Here is a 22,886-nt window from a genome sequence, read left to right as displayed (position 1 = left end):
GTGTCCCCTGTTGATTCCAGCTAGCTCATTGTTATTTTATATTATAAATGAAGATTAGTAATTGATAATTTTTATTTGCACAACAGAAAAGATGATAGAATTGTTAGAATGAATCTTTACTCTAAATTTCAACAAGTAGATTCTCAGTTAAATTAGATGTACACTGTGTTTCTTAAGGACCAAAGTTTAGGTATTTTTTTAACACCAGTGAGACAAGGATGTAATATCAGTTTTTGCTGAATCATAAACTTGCTGTAAAATATAAGTTTTGTATATGTGTGGGGGGAGGGAATAATTGATTGCACTTCTTTTTTTGCAGTATGTTTGGAACTGAAAAGATGAAGCCTTTAATCTTTGGAAAATCAGTTGAGTCTCATTTAAAAAAGCATTCTTTCGATCCTTTTGAATTAACAATCTAACCAGCATATAGATGACTCTTATTAATGAATCTACGATAAGAATAAAATTCAGTTGCAAATTTTAATGCCAGTTGACACTTGTATTTCACATAATGTGCTCTCACATCTCAAAAACGTTTGAGTTACATATCTTAATTGTACTGCCATTTTATAATCAATTGGATCTAGGAATAATTTATAAAATTTCACTTACTGAACTTTCATAAATTATATCAGGATGTAACTTCAATTCTTGAAATAGGCCTCTGGGGTTGGGTATATTCATACTATGAATTTTTAGTATTTCTCACCAACCATTCGTCTTTCGTTTTTACTTCAATGGTTGGTGAGAAACACTAAAAAATCATAGTGTAACTTCAATTACTGAAGTTATGTTCTTAAACAAATTCTTCTTAGTCACAACATTCACAAATAAGATACAATTAAATAAAGCATGAAATTCATATGATTTCTAGAGCTGTGGTTTATTGATTTATTTGATTTATTGATTTGGGTAGAAAATCAATAATTGTGTGTAAAAACTTGGGAAAAAAACAGCATTTGTTGCTGTTCGAGCAAAAAGCAAATTTGATGTTGAAATAAAAAAAAATTTGGAAATTAGTTGTGCCAAATGTTCAAGCAAAGTAGGTTTTAAGGAGTAGGTATCAGCAGATGATGATAATTTTTTTTCATTGCACATGTGAACTAACATGACATGCTCATGCAATGGTCCAGTGTTGGAGCTGACATGCTCATGCAAGGTTCAGTTTCTTGTGTCTCACAGTGAGTATGGGTACCCACAGTGGGCGTCAACTGCCATAGCCTATATGAGCTGGGTCCATGTGGATGTTGGTCTTGCTATTCCTGTGCTGTACCAAGCGGTTAGCTGGGCCACTGTGCTGTATTGTTGCTACTATGTTACAAGATGTGACATACAACGCTCACTGTGGATGTCGGTCACATGTGGCTGTCCCACGTGTAACCTTTAGCTGGCAGTTCGACTGCTGTTGAGCCAATCACACCACAGAATGGGATAACTTATGCAATTTGGCTGTTGTTGAGATACTGGCTCCTGCACATCTTGCCCTACAATTATTCCAGATTTGAAGTCTTCCTTATTGATACTCAAAAACGGATTGCTATGTGTGAAACTGCAATCTTATATCACACTGCAATTTGCTACAGTTCTGCAAATTCAGTGTCTCAAGACTAGAGACCTGTGGGGAGAGGTCTGATTGAGCCTTGAATGGATTAAGTAAACAGAATGTTAATGGCATCTTCCACTTGCCAAGGCTAAACATGAGGGGGGGGGCATAAATTCAAGTTGAGGAAGAATGGTTGCAGGACAGATGTGCAGGGTGTTTGCTTTCAACCAGTAGGTGGTTGATTATTGGAAGTGCCTTCTATCTGTTGTTGTGGAAGTGTTGAATAAATAATTTTTTTTTTTGGCTGATGCTATATAAGTTTGCTTTCTTGCATCATTTGCCATTAATACTACTACTACATTCGCGACTTTGACTTTCACCAGCATCACAGACTAGTCCATTCCTACACAAGGGGGTATTACTAATACAAAGCCAATTCACTGTGCATATACATATATTAGTGCTGAGCATAATCAAAATAATCAGTTATGTAAATCATTTGATTATGAAATTGAAACAACAAAAGTTAAAAAAAAGATGACTGTGGATGGATTCGAACTGATGTTATCAAAACTAAAGCTGAAATCTTGCAATGTCTTATACCACTCAGTGAGTCTCTCCTCTCTTCATATATATATATGTCCATCCAGTATCACCCTCTTCTTTGGTCAGTCTTGCCCTCTTTCTATATATATATATATATATATATGCAAAAGGAAGAGATTAGCCTAGCAGCATAAGATATTGCACAACTTCAGCTTCTCTTCTTATCCCTCCATTGTTTTTTTTTCTTTTGTTTTCCATTTCATAATCAGTTATTTCAGTTATTGAAAGAAATAATAATCAATTATTAATCATTTGTTTATGCTCATTACTAGTGTGTGTGTGCGCGCGTATGTGTTATATATATATTTCTTTTTTTAGGTCACTCCCATATACCCTATATGTGGCTATATCAAATATTTATAGTGGTGTGGATTATATTTGGTCTGGGCTATGTATCAATGGTTATACAATATCTTTCCTTGATAATTCGAAAAAAAGTTATTTACCAAGTGGAATCTAGCATTGTTGCATCACTTCAAGGAACACTGATTAGACTAGATAGTTTATTGAAATGGTGTACATTTCTTTGTAATGTACACCATAAGAAATGGCGTACATTACAAAGAAATTGATGAGGAGGAGGAGGATGCTCATTTCGAGGGTTTAGTGTCAAATAATGTTAGCTACAAAATGATTTTGTAGTAAACATTTTTATAATTAACCAAGAAAAAGTCAATTGACATTTTTTTTGATTTTACCAGAAATGTTCTTATAGCCCAAGCTAACTTGTAAAATACTAGAGAGAGATACAGCTGTGTGACAAAACAAAAATGCAATTTTATAGTTAACGTTGTTTGACACTAAATCCTCGATTTATTGAAGAAGCCAAAAATGACCATCATAGAAACAATCAAGTATCCAGAAAATTTAGACAGTCATTTTCTAGTTGCAATAATGTTCTGGATGCTATTTTTGGTCACATAAATGCTGTTAATGAATATTTAATGACAGCTGTATTCAATATAAAATTATTGAATATATCCAAAGAAAATCAAATGTAGATAATCATATTTTGGGTTATTCGCTTTAAACATGTCTTTAAATTAGATGTGTTTGTTCATGGGTGTTATCCATCACAAAATAAACTATTCAAACACATTATACACCACAGTAAATAATTTTAATAAATGAGCATCATGTTACAAACCCTTTACTGCATTCACAGCCTAATGCAGAACAAGGATTACAAATCATGTCACTGACTTTCATTTCCCAGCACTCCCCCCTGCCATGTGCCATTAGTTTTTACTTAATTTTATTGTTTCCCTGTATTTCTCCTCTTGTTTCTATTTAAAGCCACCTGGCTAAATTTCTTAAAAGGCTTCTTTTATTCTTCAGCATTCCAACCTATGAAAGTTCCTATGAATGCATATCTGAATGCATTCCAATGCACGTTCTGCTAATTGTGATGTTCCCTTTGGCGTATCTATGTGTTTGTTGTTTAAGTCAATTAATAAGGAAATACTATTACTACCATATTAAATAGAGCAGATTGCATTACCAAAGTAATGGACATATTAGACAGGATAGAATGTACAGAGAAATTAAAAAAAAACCTGACTGAAGCAAGAGAAAGGTATCATGAGAGCTAAGAAAATATTATTAGAAAATCATCATCAATAAAAGAACATAAGTTTCATTAGGCTACAAATATAAACACCTCCATCCTGTTTGATATTAAAATTCACAAAGAGAGTAATCCCATAAAGCTCATTGTAGTTAGTAAGTTGGGTCTGGCAGGGTATTTAGCTAGATGGCTGGTAAAATTTTTATCACCACTCAAGGAGAATATAATCACTTATTCAGAGGAATTCATCAAAGTAATTAAACAGGAATCAGTAAAAAATGGTGACATTTTAGCAAGTCTCAATGTCAATGACATGTTTAATAACATCCTGGTAGATCAAGCTATTGACATTGTGGAAAGAAAAATTGCAGGTGGAGAAGTAAGAGTGCCACAAATTAATAAGATATTACCTCATAGAACCCTTATACAACTTATTAAATTGGCTTTAGAACCACATTATTTTAAGTTTAAAGATAAAATATACACACAAAAGATAGACCAAAGCAAGGAGAAGCCGCTATCATCAGTTATTATGGATCTGTTCGTGGAGAACATTGATGGGATGGCCATCCAGTTGGTCACTATAAGGCCTTCCCTGTAGGTTTGCTTCGTGGATGATGTGTTCATAATTTGAGAACATGGACAGGAAGAATTAAGTAAATTCAAAGAACTTCTAAACAGCATTCATCAAACCTTAAGTTTAAGCTGATGTTGAGGCCAATAATAGCTTGCCCTTTTTGAATGCCTAGTGAATGAAAAAAAAAAAGAAAGACAGGTCAGGTATACAGAAATGCAACAGATTCAGACCAATATAGAAACTTTGTGTCTGGCCACTTGCACAAAATTAATACAGTTATTATCAAAACATTAATGAGTCAGTATTTGAAACTATTAAAGGATTATTATTAATATTTAAACAACATGCAATGTGTATTACAAAAGAGCAGTAGTATTTTTGTGCATAAATGGTATTGGCAAGAAAAAAAAACAATCTGTAAAAAGTATGCGCATGAAGTGATTGTTTAAGCTGATTAATAAGGTGTGGACTGGTTAGGATCTGAAGGCATATAATATACAAATATATGTGGAAAAATATACATAGGTAAGACTGAAAGAAAATTTCACATGGGCATAAATGAACACAACAAACACATAACTAAAGAGAATACTAAAAAATGAGAATTGGCAGAACATGCATCAGAATTCTTATTCAGAATGCATTCACTATATAAAGCATTTGAGTAATTTACTGATGTATTTTGTATATTATTATTATTATTTTGTATTAAGTAAAGAATAATAAAGTTAAATCTTGCTCTAGATGTGTTTAGTGTATTTGTGTTTATTAAAATTTTATATTGTACTAATTTCTTGCAAATAAACATGCTTTCAAATAATAGGAACCTCATTGGTAATTGGGGGTGGGAAAGAGATTTAGAAAAATAAAAGAAGTCTTTTCCCTCCCCTCTTCCATTACCACAGGATTCCTATCAAAGTGGCTTTAAACAAATATATTATAAATATAAGTGATCTTGTGGAGTGGGCTTTTTCAACAATACAATTAAATTGGAGATGCCTCGTATGACATGACATAAGCAGTTAGAGAAAAGCTAATTTGTACTTCTTGTACAAATTAGCTTTTCTGACTCATTATGCATGTGAACAAAAATTCAGTAAAGGGTTTGTAAGACGATGCTTGCTTATTAAAATTATTTACCATAAAATTATACATCATATAAAGCATTTGAATAATTTACTTGATGTATTTTGTGTGTTATTATTATTATTTTGTATTAAGTGAAGAATAATAAAGTTAAATCTTGCTCTAGATGTTTTAGTGTATTTGTGTTTATTAAAATTTTATATTGTACTCATTTCTTTCAAATAAGCATGCTTTCAAAATGACAACTTTATAAAATGTTAATTAATTTACTTAATTATAGTTATATTTGTGTTGTTTTTAAGTAAAATAAAACATAAATTGCTATCTCTATATATCACAAATTATTTTAGAAATGTGCAATAGAACTTATTTGAATATATGATGTGTTTGATTATAATTTTGGACACTATTGAATAACAAAATTTCAGTATACAACAAAATGATTTGCACACTCCTTTTAAATTTATTGTAAAAGGATTTTACTGCATAAATTAAAAATATGTCAGCTCATTGGAATTCAATACTGACATAAATTGGTGACTACTTGTACAGTACATAGAATTGCAGAGAATATTTCAAAACACTAGTTGAAATCAAAATCTCAACACTTTACTGCATTTGTGTTGTTTTTCACTTGTGGAAATCTTTCATCTCCAAAGGTCAGATATTGTCTTAAGTCTTGTGCTTACGTTCACTTGGAGACAAATGCTACAGTTTGATCCAAGTTGCTAATATCATTTTAAATTGCTAATATTGCATCACCTGGAAAGGTGACTCCACCATTCAGTATCCTACAATTCTGTAGATTCTATAATACTGCATAGCATTGAGCAAATACAACCCATTTCTAGCAGGTAAAAGTGCACAATTTTTGTTTAAATGTCATATCGAAGTTATACTTCCACATGGCATATGGCCATTCTTTTAGACAAAATACATTATTCACAGTTAAATACAGGGTGTTTCAAAAATGATGGTCAATAATTTAAAGGTGAAAAGTACAAACTAAAATAAGCAGAAAAGTCCCAGTGAACATCGGGCAGCAAATGAACCGTTTTCGAGATAATGCACATTTTCTGTTAAGATCCGCCACTAACTATGGGAGCACTAGTTTAGCAAAAAGCTGTGAATCCTTTGCTAAGGGTGGTTTTATTAAACATAAGATAATACATTTTTAATTTTTGGTTTCAACACCACAGAATTTTACAGATGTTACATGTTACAGGATGTTACAAAAGGTGTTCAAAATGCTGTCCTTGCATCTGTACTCAGCTCTGTAGTCTTCTCTGCATTGAGTTGCAGATCCTCTCAGGCATTCCTGGGTCATTTCTGATTTGCTGAAAGGCTCCTTCAACCTGATGCTGCAATTCCTAAACTGTGTTAATATCAGAAGTGTACACCAAGCTTTTTACCCCAGATACAAAAATCCATAGGATTTAAGTCTGGTGATCTGGGGGGGGCCACATTACAGGCCCACCTCTACCACCGTTGACCATACCTTCTAGTTAGATACCAAGTCACAACTCGAGCCGAATGTGCCAGTGCACCATAATGCATAAACCACATGTTCTGGCATTGCTGAAGTAGAACATTATCATCATCAAGGAAGTCTGGAAGAACATTCTGCAGGAACTGAAGTACAGCTCTCCTGTTAGCCTTTTAGGCCGAAAGTGTTATCCAATTAGACAGTCTCCTAATAGTCCTGCCCAGACATTCAACGAGAAACTTTGCTGATGTCGTGACTCATGAATTGCATTAGGATTTTCGTCAGACCAAATGTGACAGTTATGAAATTTAAAAATACCATCATGAGTAAACCCAGCTTCGTCAGTGAACAGAATATTGTTTAAAAACTGGGGGTTCAGGACACACTGTTGTTGCATCCACTGGCAGAAGTTAACTCTGGAAGGGTAGTCTTTATTGGTGAGACCTTGTACACGCTGGATATGGTAGGGGTACAGTAATTGGCGATGTAAAATTCGCCACACACACTGCTATGACTCAGTACATGCTCTTGTACTGAGCAACCCTCCTTGTCAAAATTCTTGGATTTTGTTCTATTCTTTCTAAACACCCTTTCCTCAACATCAGGTGTTATGCTTCTGGGCCTACCTGCTTGTACTCTATGTGCAAAGCGCCCATGTTCTCTAAGGTGTTGATGTTTTTAGCATTAGCATTAGTAGAGGCATTTGATGCAAGAAAGCAAGCTTATGCAGCATCAGCCAAAAAAAAAAAAACCCACTTCCACTTCACCCCTCTGTTCGTTCAAAATACCTGTCCAGCTGAGCCTTAAACTTATTTAGGCTATCAACCTCCACCACAAGGGATGGAAGTCTGTTCCACCAACCAACCACCCGCTGGCTAAAGGCAAATTTCCGCACGTCTATCCTACATCTGTCTTTCCTCAATTTGAATTTATGCCCTCTCAGGTGACTTTTCTGAGCTAGAGGAAGAATCCCATCAGCATTGAGCATGCTTAAACCATTCAAGGCTTTATACACCTCTATCAGATCACCTCGCTGGTGCCTAGTCTCCAGACACTGTAATTTGCAAAACTTAAGCCTTTCTTCGTAAGAGCACCCCTTTGTTCCATTCACTAATCTTGTTGCCCTTCTCTGTACTCATTCCAGCAACTCTACATCCTTCTTGAAACGAGGCCTCCAGACCTGTATGCAGTACTCTAGGTGTGGCCTGACCATCGCCTTATACAATGGAATAATCACCTCCTTATCCCTGCTGGAAAAATTCCTGTATATCATTGACAATACTCCATGAGCTACTCTTGCAGCCCATCTGCACTGCTCAGAGAACTTCATATCTGCCTGCACAACCACCCCCTAGTCCCTTTCATTCTCTACCACTGTCAGTGTAGTACCACAGAGTTGATACGTTGCTCTGGGGTTGCTGTTTCCCATGTGTAGTACTTTACATTTGTCAATGTTAAACTTAATTTGCCACCTCTCAGCCCATCTGCTCAACCTTTCCAGATCCTGTTGCAGCAGCATAGTGTCAGTAGTGTCCTTGACAACCCTGCCAACCTTTGTATCGTCTGCAAACTTGGACATCAAGCCCGATATACCATCATCAATATCATTTATAAATACAGAAAACAATAATGGACCCAAAACTGAGCCCTGAGGGACTCCACTAATAACATCAGTCCATGATGAGCAGTGTCCATTGATTACCACTCTCTGTCTTCTCCCCCTCAACCACCCCTTTATCCATAGCAGCAATTTGCCTCCAATGTCACACTGCTCCAATTTGTGTAGCAGTCTTCCATGTGCAACAGTATCAAAAGCCTTTCTAAGATCCAAGTATATAATATCAAAGTTATTCCCTGCATCCAGTTCTTTTGTGACTGCATCATAGTATCCAATCAAGTTGGTCAGGCAAGACTTCCCCTTAACAAAACCATGCTGTGTCTGAGCTATAACTGAAGTCTTGTCTAAATGATCCTGCAGTGCTTCTTTAACCAGTGCCTCCATTAATTTTCCTGGAACAGAAGTTAAGCTCACAGGTCTATAATTACTTGTGTCAGCCTTTGATCCTCCAAATGTGAATTGGGGTCACATTTGCACATTTCCAGTCTATGGGTACCTCCCCTGAGTCCAAGGAAGCTCTCATAATTATAGCTAAGGGTTTGCTTACGTCCTTTGCTGCTTTCTTTAATATAACTGGATAGATCCCATCCACCCCGGGTGCCTTTCTTGTATTTATCTTCAACAATTTCTCCTCCACTTTACTCTCGGTTATTACAAGATTCTCTAGCTTACTGCCAGAGTTGAATACACCTCTGGTATTCCCCTCGCTGAATAACTCCTAGTTTGTGAATGTCGATACAAAATATTCATTTAGTTAGCTACCTGAGCAGGATCATCAACAGTTGACCCATCGTTATCAAGTGGACCAATCTGATTGATCCCCTTCCTTCTAGAGTTTACATAAGTAAAGAACTCTTTGCTGTTTTTCTTTGCATCCCTTGCCAAGGATTTCTCGTAATCTTCCTTCGCCTGCCTAACCTCCATTGTAACTTGGTCACAGATCAACTTGTATCGATCATAGGCTTCTGTGTCACGTGTTAATTTGTATGTATCCCATGCATTTTTCTTCTCTGCCACATGTCTCATTAATTCATCTGACAACCATGTAGGCCTAAACCGTGAACAATATTTCTTAGTTGGTATGTAAAGCCTAGTAGCTTCCAAGATAAGTTCTTTGAATACTTCCCATTTTGAATTTGCTGTTGGTAACATCATCAGTTGGTCCCACTGTATAGAATTTAAATACTGTCTCAGACCATCATAGTCGCCTTTACGAAAACAAAAACCCTTCCCTTTACCCCTACTGGCAGTTACCTCTTTGAGTAAATCCCCCTTCAGCACACTGTGATCACTTCCACCTAGTGGTTCATTTATCTGCAGATTCTTAATGCATGAAGAATCACTACTGATAATCAAATCAAGAGTATTACTCCATCTAGTTGCCTCCCGAACATGCTGATGTAGAAAACAATCATCCAATAAATCCACAAAAGCCTTGCTAGTGTGTGAGTGACCAGCCCCCAAATTCCAGTCAATATCTGGGAAATTAAAATCCCCCATTATAAGATTCTGATTTACTGGCCCACTCTATTTCCATGTACATTTTCTTATTATACTCATCAGAGTCATTAGGCCTATAGCACACTCCTACTCTCAATTTTGATCTCCCAATGCTTATGTCACACCAAACTGACTCGACACTGCACTGTCCAGCGATGTCGACTGGCTTCACTTCCTTGGATTTTGTGTGTTTCTTAACTAATAGCATAACCACTCCTCCTTGTCCTGTCTATCCTTTCTGTAGACGTTGTACTCCCCAAATTCCAGTTCTGCATTCCTCATATCTGTGTGACACCATGTTTCTGATATCCCAACAATATCTGCCTTTGATGTTTTGAGCAATACCTCAAATTCATCAAATTTATTTACTAAACTCCTGGCAGTGGTGTACACGCAAGTATACATGCACCTGTTTCTATTGTTAGCTACCCTAACACAACCCATGTGTTTACTTGTACCGCAATGACTCCCAGCAGTCTCTGAAATATCTTGCATCTTGTTTTTCAGGCTTCTGCTCATTTCAATAGAAGCAGTGCAAGAATCACTTCCACCTCTGCCAGTGGCTACTGTTAATCTATTAGTCCTTGTATCCCCCCCAACTAGCAGTTTTCCGACCCACCTAACACTGCCTCGATAGCATCAGCAAATATTCTTTCACCCTTTCTATTTAAGTGTATCCCATCCCTGTAGAAGTAGTCTCTCCTGTTAACAAGTACAGTCCAGGCTGAAAAAAATTCTACCCCTTGAGCCTTGCACAATCTTTCCAGGGCCGAATTGATCGACAAGGTTCTCATCATATACACCCTCCTATTGTGTCTGAGCAGAATTGCAGACACTTTCAAATTCAACCCTAATTCACGGCTTTTTTTCAACAGTGACCTGTACTTGTTAAGTAATTCTTCCGGTCTCCTACTCTTGATATCATTAGTGCCAACGTGTACAACTATATCACTTTTTGTGTCCTTAAAAGATGATATCTGCTCTACAATGTCATCAACCTTTGCCCCTGGCAGACATACCCTGGTCCTGTTCCACCTATCCTTTTTACAAAGTATGTTCCCCGTATCCCTGACAATAGAGTCACCAACAACTATTAGTTCCTGTGGGACCAGCGCATTCTGCCTTGGGGGTTGCCACTGTGTTGCGTGATGACCAAGTGCAAGCTCTGGCGTTGATGTGGGCAGGTGAGAGCTTGATGGACCCCTCAATTTAGTTCCTTCGAGGGCATTCACCCTGTCTTTCAAGCTCTCATATAGGCCCATAACAACGCTGAGTTGTTGCCTGATTTCGATACACTCCTTGTATTGCACACACACACAAAGACATCCCCCATGGCAATATCATGTCCCGTATCTGAATGCTCCACAAACATCATGCAAGCAGTGCATTTTAAAAGGCTTTGATTCAGAAGGCAACTGCCCCCCCCCTCCCCCTCAGTACTCCTCTGAGCCACAGTACTTCCATTAGCTTGAGCCTTTTGCTTTGCTGCTCTGGTCTGAGTCATGATTTCTATTAATTTCAATAAAATTTCAATTTCAGTTCAAAATTATAACCCTAAACTTGTATCTCAACACAGTTATAACGGCATACATATTTTTCAGTGTCAAGTATTAATTAACTACGAGTTCCCTTTATATAACTTCCGTATCAGTTATGTATTAATTAATTATGTTACGTTTGTAATCTAATTCGTTATATGTATTTAGTTAAAAGCACAGTTTAATTGACAACAAAGTTCAACAAGTTTAATAGATTCTACCGAGTAATTGACAATATTATAACCTATACTATACTAATGCTATCTAGTTCAGTATATCACGTATCGTATGACAAAGGCGGCAAGTTACAAACGGTAATTCTACGGACACTTAAGTATTAATTAACTTTCAAATCTCGCTGTCTCAATTCAGAATAACTAACGATCCTTACTAGGTCTATAAGCTACTTACAGAAAATAATTTGATGTAAAAAATATTCAATAAAGTGGCAAAATATGGCTAAAAAAAAAGTGGGATGAATAATGAAGTTGCCAGATTACTTGAGCAGAAGAAGACAGCATGGAAAAGTTACAGAGCAATAAAAAGTACTGAAGCCTATAACAGCTACAAATTGATCTGTAACAGTGCCACAAAAAAGGTTAGGCTGGCAAAGGCAGATTATGAGAAATCACTGGCAAAGAGGGGTGGGGGGGAATAAGGAATTCTTCACATATATAAATGCAATGAAAAGAAGGATAAACCAGATCAGACCCTTATGTAATGGATGTGGGATAGTATTAGATACCCCAGCTGAAGTTGCAGATGAACTCAACAGTTACTTTGCATCGATATTTACAGAAGAAAAATCCTTTACGTCAATGAGAAATTATGGGAGTGAAGTTGAAAAAAAAATGCACAGGCAGTTCTCGCTTTATGAGTTTTCGCTTTACGAGTTCCCAGGTTTAAGAGTTTTTTTCCCTCCGCAAGTGTCGAGTATCAACAGAATCGAAAATATGATCATTAATTGCAAAAAATAAATGTTACACATTCATAAATACCGCATTCCAAACCACGTGCGTAGCCATACAATACAGTGTACCCCACTTTACAATATTAATCAGTTCCAAAGACACCATCGTTTCGTTAAAATATCGTAATGTGAATCCAATAACACATTGTTTTTTGGTAATTAGTTTCAAGATCTCAGAAGTGAAATTTTCGCTGTATAATTAAGCTATTTATCTCTATAAAATGTCATTTTTAAGGTCACGAGCATGACCTTAAGGCCATATAAAAGGTCATGAGCATGGTTTGTAAATTGTATTAGTTAAAAGAGAATTCAAATCAATTACCAAATCATTAAAATGCACTACACTATGATATGATTTCATCGTTATCATTAATATAGGTTATAGGCTCCCGTTATAAAAACGAATTTTGAATGGCTTTGTGATATTTTTCTAAAGCACATTTCTGGAGTTCACGATCATAAAACAATTTGCACTTTCCAGTTTATTGGGCTTTTCTGCAAGCAATTATAAATGGGTAGTAAACTCGATCTTCTTGCATTTGCGAAGATACTGATAGCTGGAATTGTGTGGTTTTTGTGTTATTATGGTGAAATGTGTTTCCCCTTTACTGAAATCTTCAATCGTATAAAAAAATATAAATAAATTTTCGGAATCTTCTCTTCATTCCTTTTTTTTTAAGCTTCATAAACTTGTTACTCCACACGAATCGTGTTAGTTGCAATTTGTGTGTGCCGTTAAAAAATGCTTATGCATGCCATCATGAAATTTATAATTAAAAGAGATTATCTTGGAAACAAACGCCTCTTGAAACATTTCTGAAGAAATTGACTCCTTGTGCAACAAACCAACGAGTGCCGAGCCAATAATGAATTATCAACAAGTGTGCATTTAGTTGATGATGTTGAAGAATAAACATTCTTTAACATTTGTAACTCGTAAATAATTTCTCTGTTATTATAATTTGCTTGATTTTACAGGCTACGTTTTCATTTCTTTCGATAAATCAATCATTGTTTAAACATAAACTGATTAGCTAATGAATTTCATTGTTGAGAATGTAATGCCTATTTTTAACCTTATGTCTATTGGAAAAAAATTTCCGCTTTACGAGCGCGTGCTAGGAACAAATTAACTTGTAAAGTCGAGAACTACCTGTAATTAATGATATTGAAATTTCATGTTTATTTAATGAAAAAACTTTTGAGCCTACAGGCCAGTAATGCTCCTGGGGTTGATGGCATAGAGTGTATATATATATCTGTATATACATAAATATGCACCTGTTGTCTTCACCATGCCAGGTCATCTGTCTGCATGTAACAGAGGGACTTCCAGTGAATGGATTTTCATGAAATTTTTTATTTGGGCCTTTTAAAAATAATTGTCAAGCCGTTCCAGATTTCATTAAAATTGGACAAATAGAAATCTGGCAATTATTATATCTTTTTTCCATACAACCACTGTATAGAAAAGATTTCATAGATTAAATATAGTTTTAATGCAGTATTGCTAGATTTAGACAGTCTTTGCATGCTTCACTTGTGAAGAGGTATATATAGAGAAAAGAGACTTTAATAAAAGAGTAGAGTATATGGGAGAAGAGAAATATATATTATGCAATTTAAATTAAACTGAATAGCTAAGTTCAGTAAACATAAAACTGTAGAGTTTTATTAAGTGTTCTATAAAGTTATAATCTTAGTAATTAATTGATAAGGAGATAATTATATTTATTTTTCATTTCTGTTAATTACAGAAAAATAAAAAAATTAATTTAATTTAAGAAAAAACCAAATGCACCTGAAATGTAAAACACTGCATACATTAACTAATTTGTTTAGATTCAAGTTATCTTTATCTTATGAGGCAAGCTAAATATTTATATCTAGCTCACCTCCACACAAGTATTACTGAAGAACTGTTAATAGTTTTAAAAAAATTTATAAGTGTATTTAAAATATCAAATCCTCCCTTTTATTTATGCTATTCCAATTTTTGTAAGAAGCCTTTTTACATGATTTTATTCTCTCCTAGATTGCTGAATTTCAAGTAGACAATGTGTTCAAGTAGAAAATGAGGAATATATTACTATTTCTTTAAAAGAATGTCACACCTCTTATTGCTATTTGATCAACCCTTTTACCTTAATTTTTTTTTCAGAAAGCAGGGTGAAATCCTAGTTGGGCATAGAAAGAGTTGAAATTGTAATCAATGGTGCAACTTCTCTGTCCTAATTATATCACTTCACTCCTCTTAAATTCCAACAAAAGATACAGCCTCACTGTTATAATGTATGTTTTGTAGTACTGTATAATGATTGACATTTGTTTCATCTTTTGTAAGTCGTGTAAATATTGATGTGCTAGAGAATGCAATCCCCCCCCCAACTTGAGCAATATTTAGTTTGTGTACAGGTATTTGTGTTTTTATTCTAGTGTTTGCTTTCAGATTAAACTTCCTGAATTTGAACTTAAAGTATAGGGTGTTCATTTTAAAAGTAAAGCCACATTATTTGTATAAAATACAACACTACAAATTAATGATTGTTGGTGAAACTGTGAAATATGTTATGTAACTAGAGGAAGTATCAGTTTTGCATTTCAGATGTTCAGTTTGGCCTATTTGTCACCACTGAAATGTTGCAAGGGTTTTTTGGAGATCAAATCATGTCACAAGAGTTTGAACACCTGGGTCTCCTAATGTAACATCCCTAGACTTCTTTTTATGGAGGTTATTAAAGCAGAAAGATTATGAGAATGATCCAGGATGCATTCAGCAGAACAAAGTGACCATTGAAAATATAGTAGTAGTAGTAGTACAGGCATGTGATGCAAGAAAGCAAGCATCAGCCAAAAAAAAAAAAAAAGACATTTCACACATCCATTCCTTCTAAATGTTTGTCCAGTTCCTCCTTGAATTTATTTCTATAACTGTCTTTCCTCCTTGAATTTATTTCTATAACTGTCTTTCCTCAATTTGAATTTATACCCCCTGAGGTTCATAATCTAAGCAAGAGGAAGAATCCCATCAGGACCAGGGTGTGTCTGCCAGGGGCAAAGGTTGATGACGTTGTAGAGCGGATATCATCTTTTAAGGGCACAAAAGGTGATATAGTTGTACATGTTGGCACTAATGATATTAAGAGTAGGAGACCGGCGAAATTACTTAGCAAGTACAGGTCACTGTTCAAAAAAAGCCGTGAATTAGGGTTGAATTTGAAAGTGTCTGCAATTCTGACCAGACACAATAGGAGGGAGTATATGATGAGCGCCCTGTCGATCAATTCGGCCCTGGATAGATTGTGCAAGGCTCAAGGGGTAGAATTTTTTTCAGCTTGGTCTGTACTTGTTAACAGGAGAGACTGCTTCTACAGGGATGGGATACACTTAAATAGAAAGGGTGCAAGAATATTTGCTGATACTATCGAGGCAGTGTTAGGTGGATCGGAAAACTGCTGGATTGGGGGGATACAAGGACTAATAGATTAACAGTAGCCACTGGCAGAGGTGAAAGTGATTCTTGCACCGCTTCTATTGGAATGAGCCGCAGCCTGGAAAATAAGATGCAGGATATTTCAGAGACTGCTGGGAATCATTGGGGTACAAGTAAACACATGGGTTGTGTAAGGGTAGCTAAGAAAAAGAACAGGTGCATGTATACTTGTGTGTAAACCAATGCTAGGAGTTCAGTAAATAAATTTGATGAATTTGAGGTATTGCTCAAAAAATCAAAGGCAGATATTGTTGGGATTTCAGAGAGGTGGTGTTCCCACAGATATAAGGAATGCAGAACTGGAATTTGGGGAGTGCAATGTCTACAGAAAGGATAGACAGGATAGGAAGGGAGGAGAGGTTATGCTATTAGTAAAGAAATGCATAAAATCCAAGGAAGTGAAGCCAGTCGACATTGCTGGACAGTGCAGTGTCGAGTCAGTTTGGTGTGACATAAGCATTGGGAGATCAAAATTTGAGAGTAGGCGTGTGCTATAGGCCTAATGACTCTGATGAGTATAATAAGAAACTGTATGGGGTATTATAGAGTGAGCCAGTAAATCAGAGAGTCTTATAATGGGGGATTTTAATTTCCCAGATATTGACTGGAATTTGGGGGCTGGTCACTCACACACTAGCAAGGCTTTTGCGGATCTATTGGATGATTGTTTTTTACATCAGCATGTTCGGGAGGCAACTAGAGAGAGTAATACTCTTGATTTGATTATCAGTAGCGATTCTTCATGCATTAGGAATCTGCAGATAAATGAACCACTAGGTGGCAGTGATCACAGTGTGTTGAAGTGGGATTTAGTTAAAGAGGTAACTGCCATTAGGGGTAAAGGGAACGGTTATTGCTTTTGTAAAGGCAACTACAATGGACTGAGACAGTATTTAAATTCTATACAGTGGGACCAACTGATGATGTTACCAACAGCAAATTCAAAATGGGAAGTATTCAAAGAACTTATCTTGGAAGCTACTAGGCTTTACATACCAACTAAGAAATATTGTTCAAGGTATAGGCCTAAGTGGATGTCAGATGAACTAATGAGACATATGGCAGAGAAGAAAAATGCATGGGATACATACAAATTAACACGTGACACAGAAGCCTATGATAGATACAAGTTGATCTGTAACCAAGTAACAAAGGAGGTTAGGCAGGCGAAGGCAGATTACGAGAAATCTTTGGCAAGGGATGCAAAGGAAAACAGCAGAGAGTTCTTTACTTATGTAAACTCTTGAAGGAAGGGGATGAATCAGATTGGTCCACTAGATATCGATGTGTCAACTGTTGATGATCCTGCTCAGGTAGCTAACAAACTAAATGAATATTTTGCATCGACATTCACACATGAGGAGTTATTCAGCGAGGGGAATGCCAGAGGTGTATTCAACTCTGGCAGTAAGCTAGAGAATCTTGTAATAACTGAGAGTAAAGTGGAGGAGAAATTGTTGAAGATAAATACAAGAAAGGCACCTGGGGTGGATGGGATCTATCCAGTTATATTAAAGGAGGCAGCAAAGGAAGTAAACAAACCCTTAGCCATAATTACGAGAGCTTCCTTGGACTCAGGGGAAGTACCCATGGACTGGAGATGTGCAAATGTGACCCCAATTCACAAAGGAGGATCAAAGGGCGACACAAGTAATTATAGACCTGTTAGTTTAACTTCTGTTCCTGGAAAATTAATGGAGGCACTGGTTAAAGAAGCACTGCAGGATCATCTAGACAAGACTTCAATTATAGCTCGGACATGGCATGGTTTTGTTAGGGGGAAGTCTTGCCTGACCAATTTGATTGGATACTATGATGCAGTCACAAAAGAACTGGATGCAGGGAATAACTTTGATATTATATACTTGGATCTTAGAAAGGCTTTTGATTCTGTTGCACATGGAAGACTGCTGCACAAATTGGAGCAGTGTGGCATTGGAGGCAAATAGCTGCTGTGGATAAAGGGGTGGTTGAGAGGGAGAAGACAGAGAGCGGTAATCAATGGACACTGCTCATCGTGGACTAATGTTATTAGTGGAGTCCCTCAGGGTTCAGTATTGGGTCCATTATTGTTTTCTATATTTATAAATGATATTGATGATGGTACATCAAGCTTAATGTCCAAGTTTGCAGACGATACAAAGGTTGGCAGGGTTGTCAAGGACACTACTGACACTATGCTACTGCAACAGGATCTGGAAAGGTTGAGCAGATGGGCTGAGAGGTGGCAAATGAAGTTTAACATTGACAAACGTAAAGTACTACATATGGGAAACAGGAACCCCAGAGCAACGTATCAACTCTGTGGTACTACACTGGCAGTGGTAGAGAATGAAAGGGACCTGGGGGTGGTTGTGCAGGCAGATATGAATTTTTCTGACAGTGCAGACGGGCTGCAAGAGTAGCTCATGGTGTATTGTCGATGATATATAGGAATTTTTCTAGCAGGGATAAGGAAGTGATTATTCCCTTGTATAAGGCAATGGTCAGGCCACACACCTAGAGTACTGTATACAGATCTGGAGGCCTCATTTCAAGAAGGATGTAGAAATGCTGGAACGAGTACAGAGAAGGGCAACAAGATTAGTGAATGGAACAAAGTTGTGCTCTTACAAAGAAAGGCTTAAGTTTTGCAAATTACAGTGTCTGGAGACTAGGCACCAGCGAGGTGATCTGATAGAGGTGTATAAAGCCTTGAATGGTTTGAGCATGCTCAGTGCTGATGGGATTCTTCCTCTTGCTCAGAATAATCACCTGAGAGAGCATAAATTCAAATTGTGGAAAGTCCGTTGTAGGATGGACGTGAGGAAATTTGCCTTTAGCCAGCTGGTGGTTGGTTGGTGGAACCGACTTCCATCCCTTGTCGTGGAAGTTGATAGCCTAAATAAGTTTAAGGCTCAGCTGGACAGGTATTTCGAACAAACAGAGGGGTGTAGTGGAAGTGGGTATTTTTTATTTATTTATTTATTTATTTTATTTTATTTTATTTTATTTATTTATTTATTTATTTTTTTTGTGGCTGATGCTGCATAAGCTTGCTTTCTTGCATCAAATGCCTCTACTAATACTAATGCTAATTGAGCCTGCTCAATTAGCATTATTCAAGGCCTTATACACCTCAATCAGATCACCTCGTAGGTCCCTAGTCACCAGATGCTGCAATTTGCAGAACTTAAGCCTTTCTTGGTAAGACCATCCTTTCATTCCCCTCACCAATCTTGTTGCCCTTCTCTGTACTCACTCAAGCAACACTATATCCTTGCTAAAATGAGGCCTCCAGACCTGTACACAATACTCGAGGTGTGGCCTGACCATTGCCTTATACAAAGAGATAATCACCTCCTTTTCCCTACTACCAAAATTACTGTATATCATTGACAATACCCCATAACATGCTCTGGCAGCCTGTCTGCACTGCTCAGAAAATTTCATATCTGACTGCACAATTACTCCCAGGTCTTTTTCATTTTCTACCCCCCCCTAAGTGTAGTACCACACAGTGTGTTTGTTTCTCTGGGTTACTTCTACCCATATACAGTATAGTGAGTGTATTGACATAAAATCTTTGTTGCATCACTTGCAACATGATCAGAAGAGTGATTTATGTATTGCTAACAATGTAGGACACTTCCAGTATTGTTTATAAACTATTATTTGTTAATTATACTTCTAATAAATTATATTTTCCTTTGATCGTTTTTGGGTTTACTTTTAAAATTAACACTCTGTATAATTAGCATAAAAGTTAGTGCAATTGCATCGTTTCTGTACTTAGCCAACTACTTAAGTAGTTATAAATTAGTTTCATTAAGTATATCTCATATTGTGAATGCCTGATGATGTTAGGCATCTCTCATATTGTGGAGTTATACTTTGCAACTAGGTTGTCATCATTGCAACACCAGGGTACCTGCCCACCCACTGATGAGTAGCCAGTAAGCTCTGAAACGGTGCCATATGGGTGATGGTATCCACTGAGAATAAGTAACAGTAGTGTTCTCCTGTGGTGAAGCGTTACTTATTCGAGGTAGTGCAATATCATGGTAACTCGTTGTGAAGGTATTCACAGTATGAGATACACTTAATGAAACCAATTTATAACTACTTAAGTAGTTGGCTACATACAGAAATGATGCAATTACACTAACTTTTACGCTTGTTAACTCCCTACATAACCTGAGGCTTTAGCCCTAAAATATTCTGCACCCTGTATAATGTAATTCTTTAGGAGTTCATTCCAGTTGTACGTTGTATCGCTCTCAAACATTACATCAGGATTAGATATTCCTTTCAAAAATTTATATAATTAATGAATTTGAAACTGGATATTAATCAGAAATGTTTTTAATCATTCATACTGTAGGCACATCTGAAAGAGTATGTCTTATTACTGGAAGTGTAGAAGGAATTATACATATCCATGATTTTATTATGGAAAAAATAAAAGAAAAACCAGATCCCAATGCTAAGATGGCTATAGACTTCGACCATAAACAGCCGGCAGAGAGAGAAAAGCAGGTGAGGATATTTGGCTGTACTAATGAAAATGTAAGTTTACGGTAGCACTTTGTTTATGCACATTTTAAGCATGCTCTAGTATTACTGTTTTCTATAACAAGTAATCATAATAAAATTTTTTTTTTAAGTTTCTTCTAGCATACAAGGATTCTAACTTTTTAACAAACATATGTTAACCTGAATGTCAACTTCCCCAAAAACATGCATTGCTATCATATGGCATGTATACAAATTAGAAGCAACACATGAAGCTGTTATAGAATTTTTTTTCATTTTTATTATTTTGGTATCATAAGATGAATGTTTAGTATATAACTAATATGGTAATACAGGATCTGGCAAAAAGGATGCACATTGGTGTGTTTTATATATATACAAAGTGTTTCAAAAATGATGGTCAATAATTTAAAGGTGAAAAGTACAAACTACAATAAGCAAAAAAGTCCCAGTGCACATCAGGCTGCAAATGAACCGTTTTCAAGATAATGCACATTTTCTGTTAAGATCCACCACCGACTATGGGAGGATAGTCTGTATTGCTGAGACCTTGTACACGCTGGATATATAGAGGTACAGTAAATGGCAATGTAAAATTTGCCACACACTGCTATGACTCAGTACATGCTCTTGCAGAGCAACCCTCCTTTTCGAAATTCCTGGATTTTGTTCTTATTCTTTCTAACACCCTTTCCTCAACATCAGGTGTTATGCTTCTGGACCTACCTGCTCGTACTCCGTGTGTGAAGCGCCCATGTTCTCTAAGGTATTGATGTACCCTGATGAATGTGCGCTTGTGCCTTTGGAGGGGAAATGCTTCTTGGTACAAATGTGCAGCCTTGAGTGCACTGCCGTTGGCTTTACCATACATGAAGTGCATGTCCACATACTCTTCGTTGCTCTAACCTCTTTCCACGTTGACTATCCTTTGACAAGTACCAGTAAGCCTGCTACATCTCAGGGCACTGAGAAAGGGAGAGAATGAGCATAACCTAACGTAAACAAACAAGTCAGTGGTGGATCCCAACTAGAAATGTGCAGTATCTCGACAACGATTCACTTAAGGACCCATGTTTACTAGGCTTTTTTTGCATATTGTAATCTGTACAGTTCAACTTGAAATTATTGACCATCACTTTTGAAACACCCTGTATGGTGTACCTTACGAATATGAACCCTACCTACCCAAAATTAACTGAAATATGATCCGGCTAACTAATTTTTAAAAATAATAACTATAAAAATAAATAAATTCATATAAGAAATCATGATAATTACTAGGGTTCGGATTTTTATGTATTATCATATTCATTTTTCATTTACATAAAGGCATAAAACTTAGTGTGTCCATGTTACATGGTCTGAGGATCGTAAAGAAGCGTGTTTATAATTTCATATTTCATCATATTTTACACATTAGGTCATAATTTCAAAAAATATATGAAATATCATATTTAATAGCATATTTTATACTTATTGACATAAAACTTTCATATTTCGTCTTACGATAATCGACAAATTATTTATAAAATTGATTTAAAATATATTTCTAAAAAACCGTGGGGTTTTTTAGAAATATATTTAATTCCCACGAATTAAATGTAAATTCGTGGGAATTTACATTTAATCATTTCACATTCCAGCATGTGCGGGCACGCTAAATCTACTTATGCTCAGTGAGTACCATCACCCAGTTGGCTTTTAATTGGTGGGTAGTGTTAAGACAAGTAACAACAGTCTTCTCTATTAGTGAGGCGTTACTTATTCGAGGTAGTGCAATACATGGGCAACTCATTTTGAAGGAAGAGCACAATATGAGATACAGACGAAATTATGCCTTTCACGCTACTATCGTAGTTGTTCTTTAAGAGTTATCTATGGTGTATCTACACCAAAATTATATAGAATCTTAAACTCTTAAATATTATGCCTTGTTGCATTTAGTTTATTTAAGTAAATTAATTAATTAATTACTTGGTAATAGATCTATCATAATTTTTATTTTTGGATGCTTCGATATATGGACATTCCAAATTTAATGCTCATGCATATTTAGTTTTTTCATATAAATCGGAAAATAATAATAATTTTTATAAATAATCTTAAATAAATATATAAATACATTTTTAAGGTTCCGTACACGAAAGTATCCCAATTACAACAGAATAATGTTATTGCTTTGCATGAAGCGAACGTAAGGAGAAGGAGAATTTCAAGGGGTGTGTACTACACAGTAGCTGCTTACTGCAGAAAACCAAAAAACACCAGATCCATTCTTTGTCGATTTATGCCAAGCAATGGTTGCCGCAAACATTCCTTGGAACAAAGTGAACAATCCGGTCTTCAAAAGCTTCTTGGAAAAATACTGCTCCCAAAAAATTCCTGAC

General features: G+C 36.1%; 1 protein-coding gene across 2 annotated transcripts in view; it reads left to right on the top strand.

The window, feature by feature from the left end:
- The window catches only part of LOC150084574 (RNA-binding protein Pasilla-like), a 328,124-nt gene that overhangs the window by 180,725 nt on the left and 124,513 nt on the right, over positions 1 to 22,886 (top strand). For both annotated transcript variants that reach the window (XM_090375335.1, XM_090375334.1), the window contains exon 3: positions 20,348 to 20,502. In XM_090375335.1, the coding sequence (XP_090231461.1) occupies positions 20,348 to 20,502 (155 nt within the window). The remainder of the gene's footprint in view (positions 1 to 20,347; positions 20,503 to 22,886) is intronic.

This window comes from Mastigoproctus giganteus, chromosome 6, assembly GCF_048544385.1.
Source record: "Mastigoproctus giganteus isolate SK-2022 chromosome 6, ASM4854438v1, whole genome shotgun sequence".
NCBI lineage: Eukaryota > Metazoa > Arthropoda > Arachnida > Uropygi > Thelyphonidae > Mastigoproctus > Mastigoproctus giganteus.
This window is presented reverse-complemented; position numbering and strand designations above follow the sequence as displayed.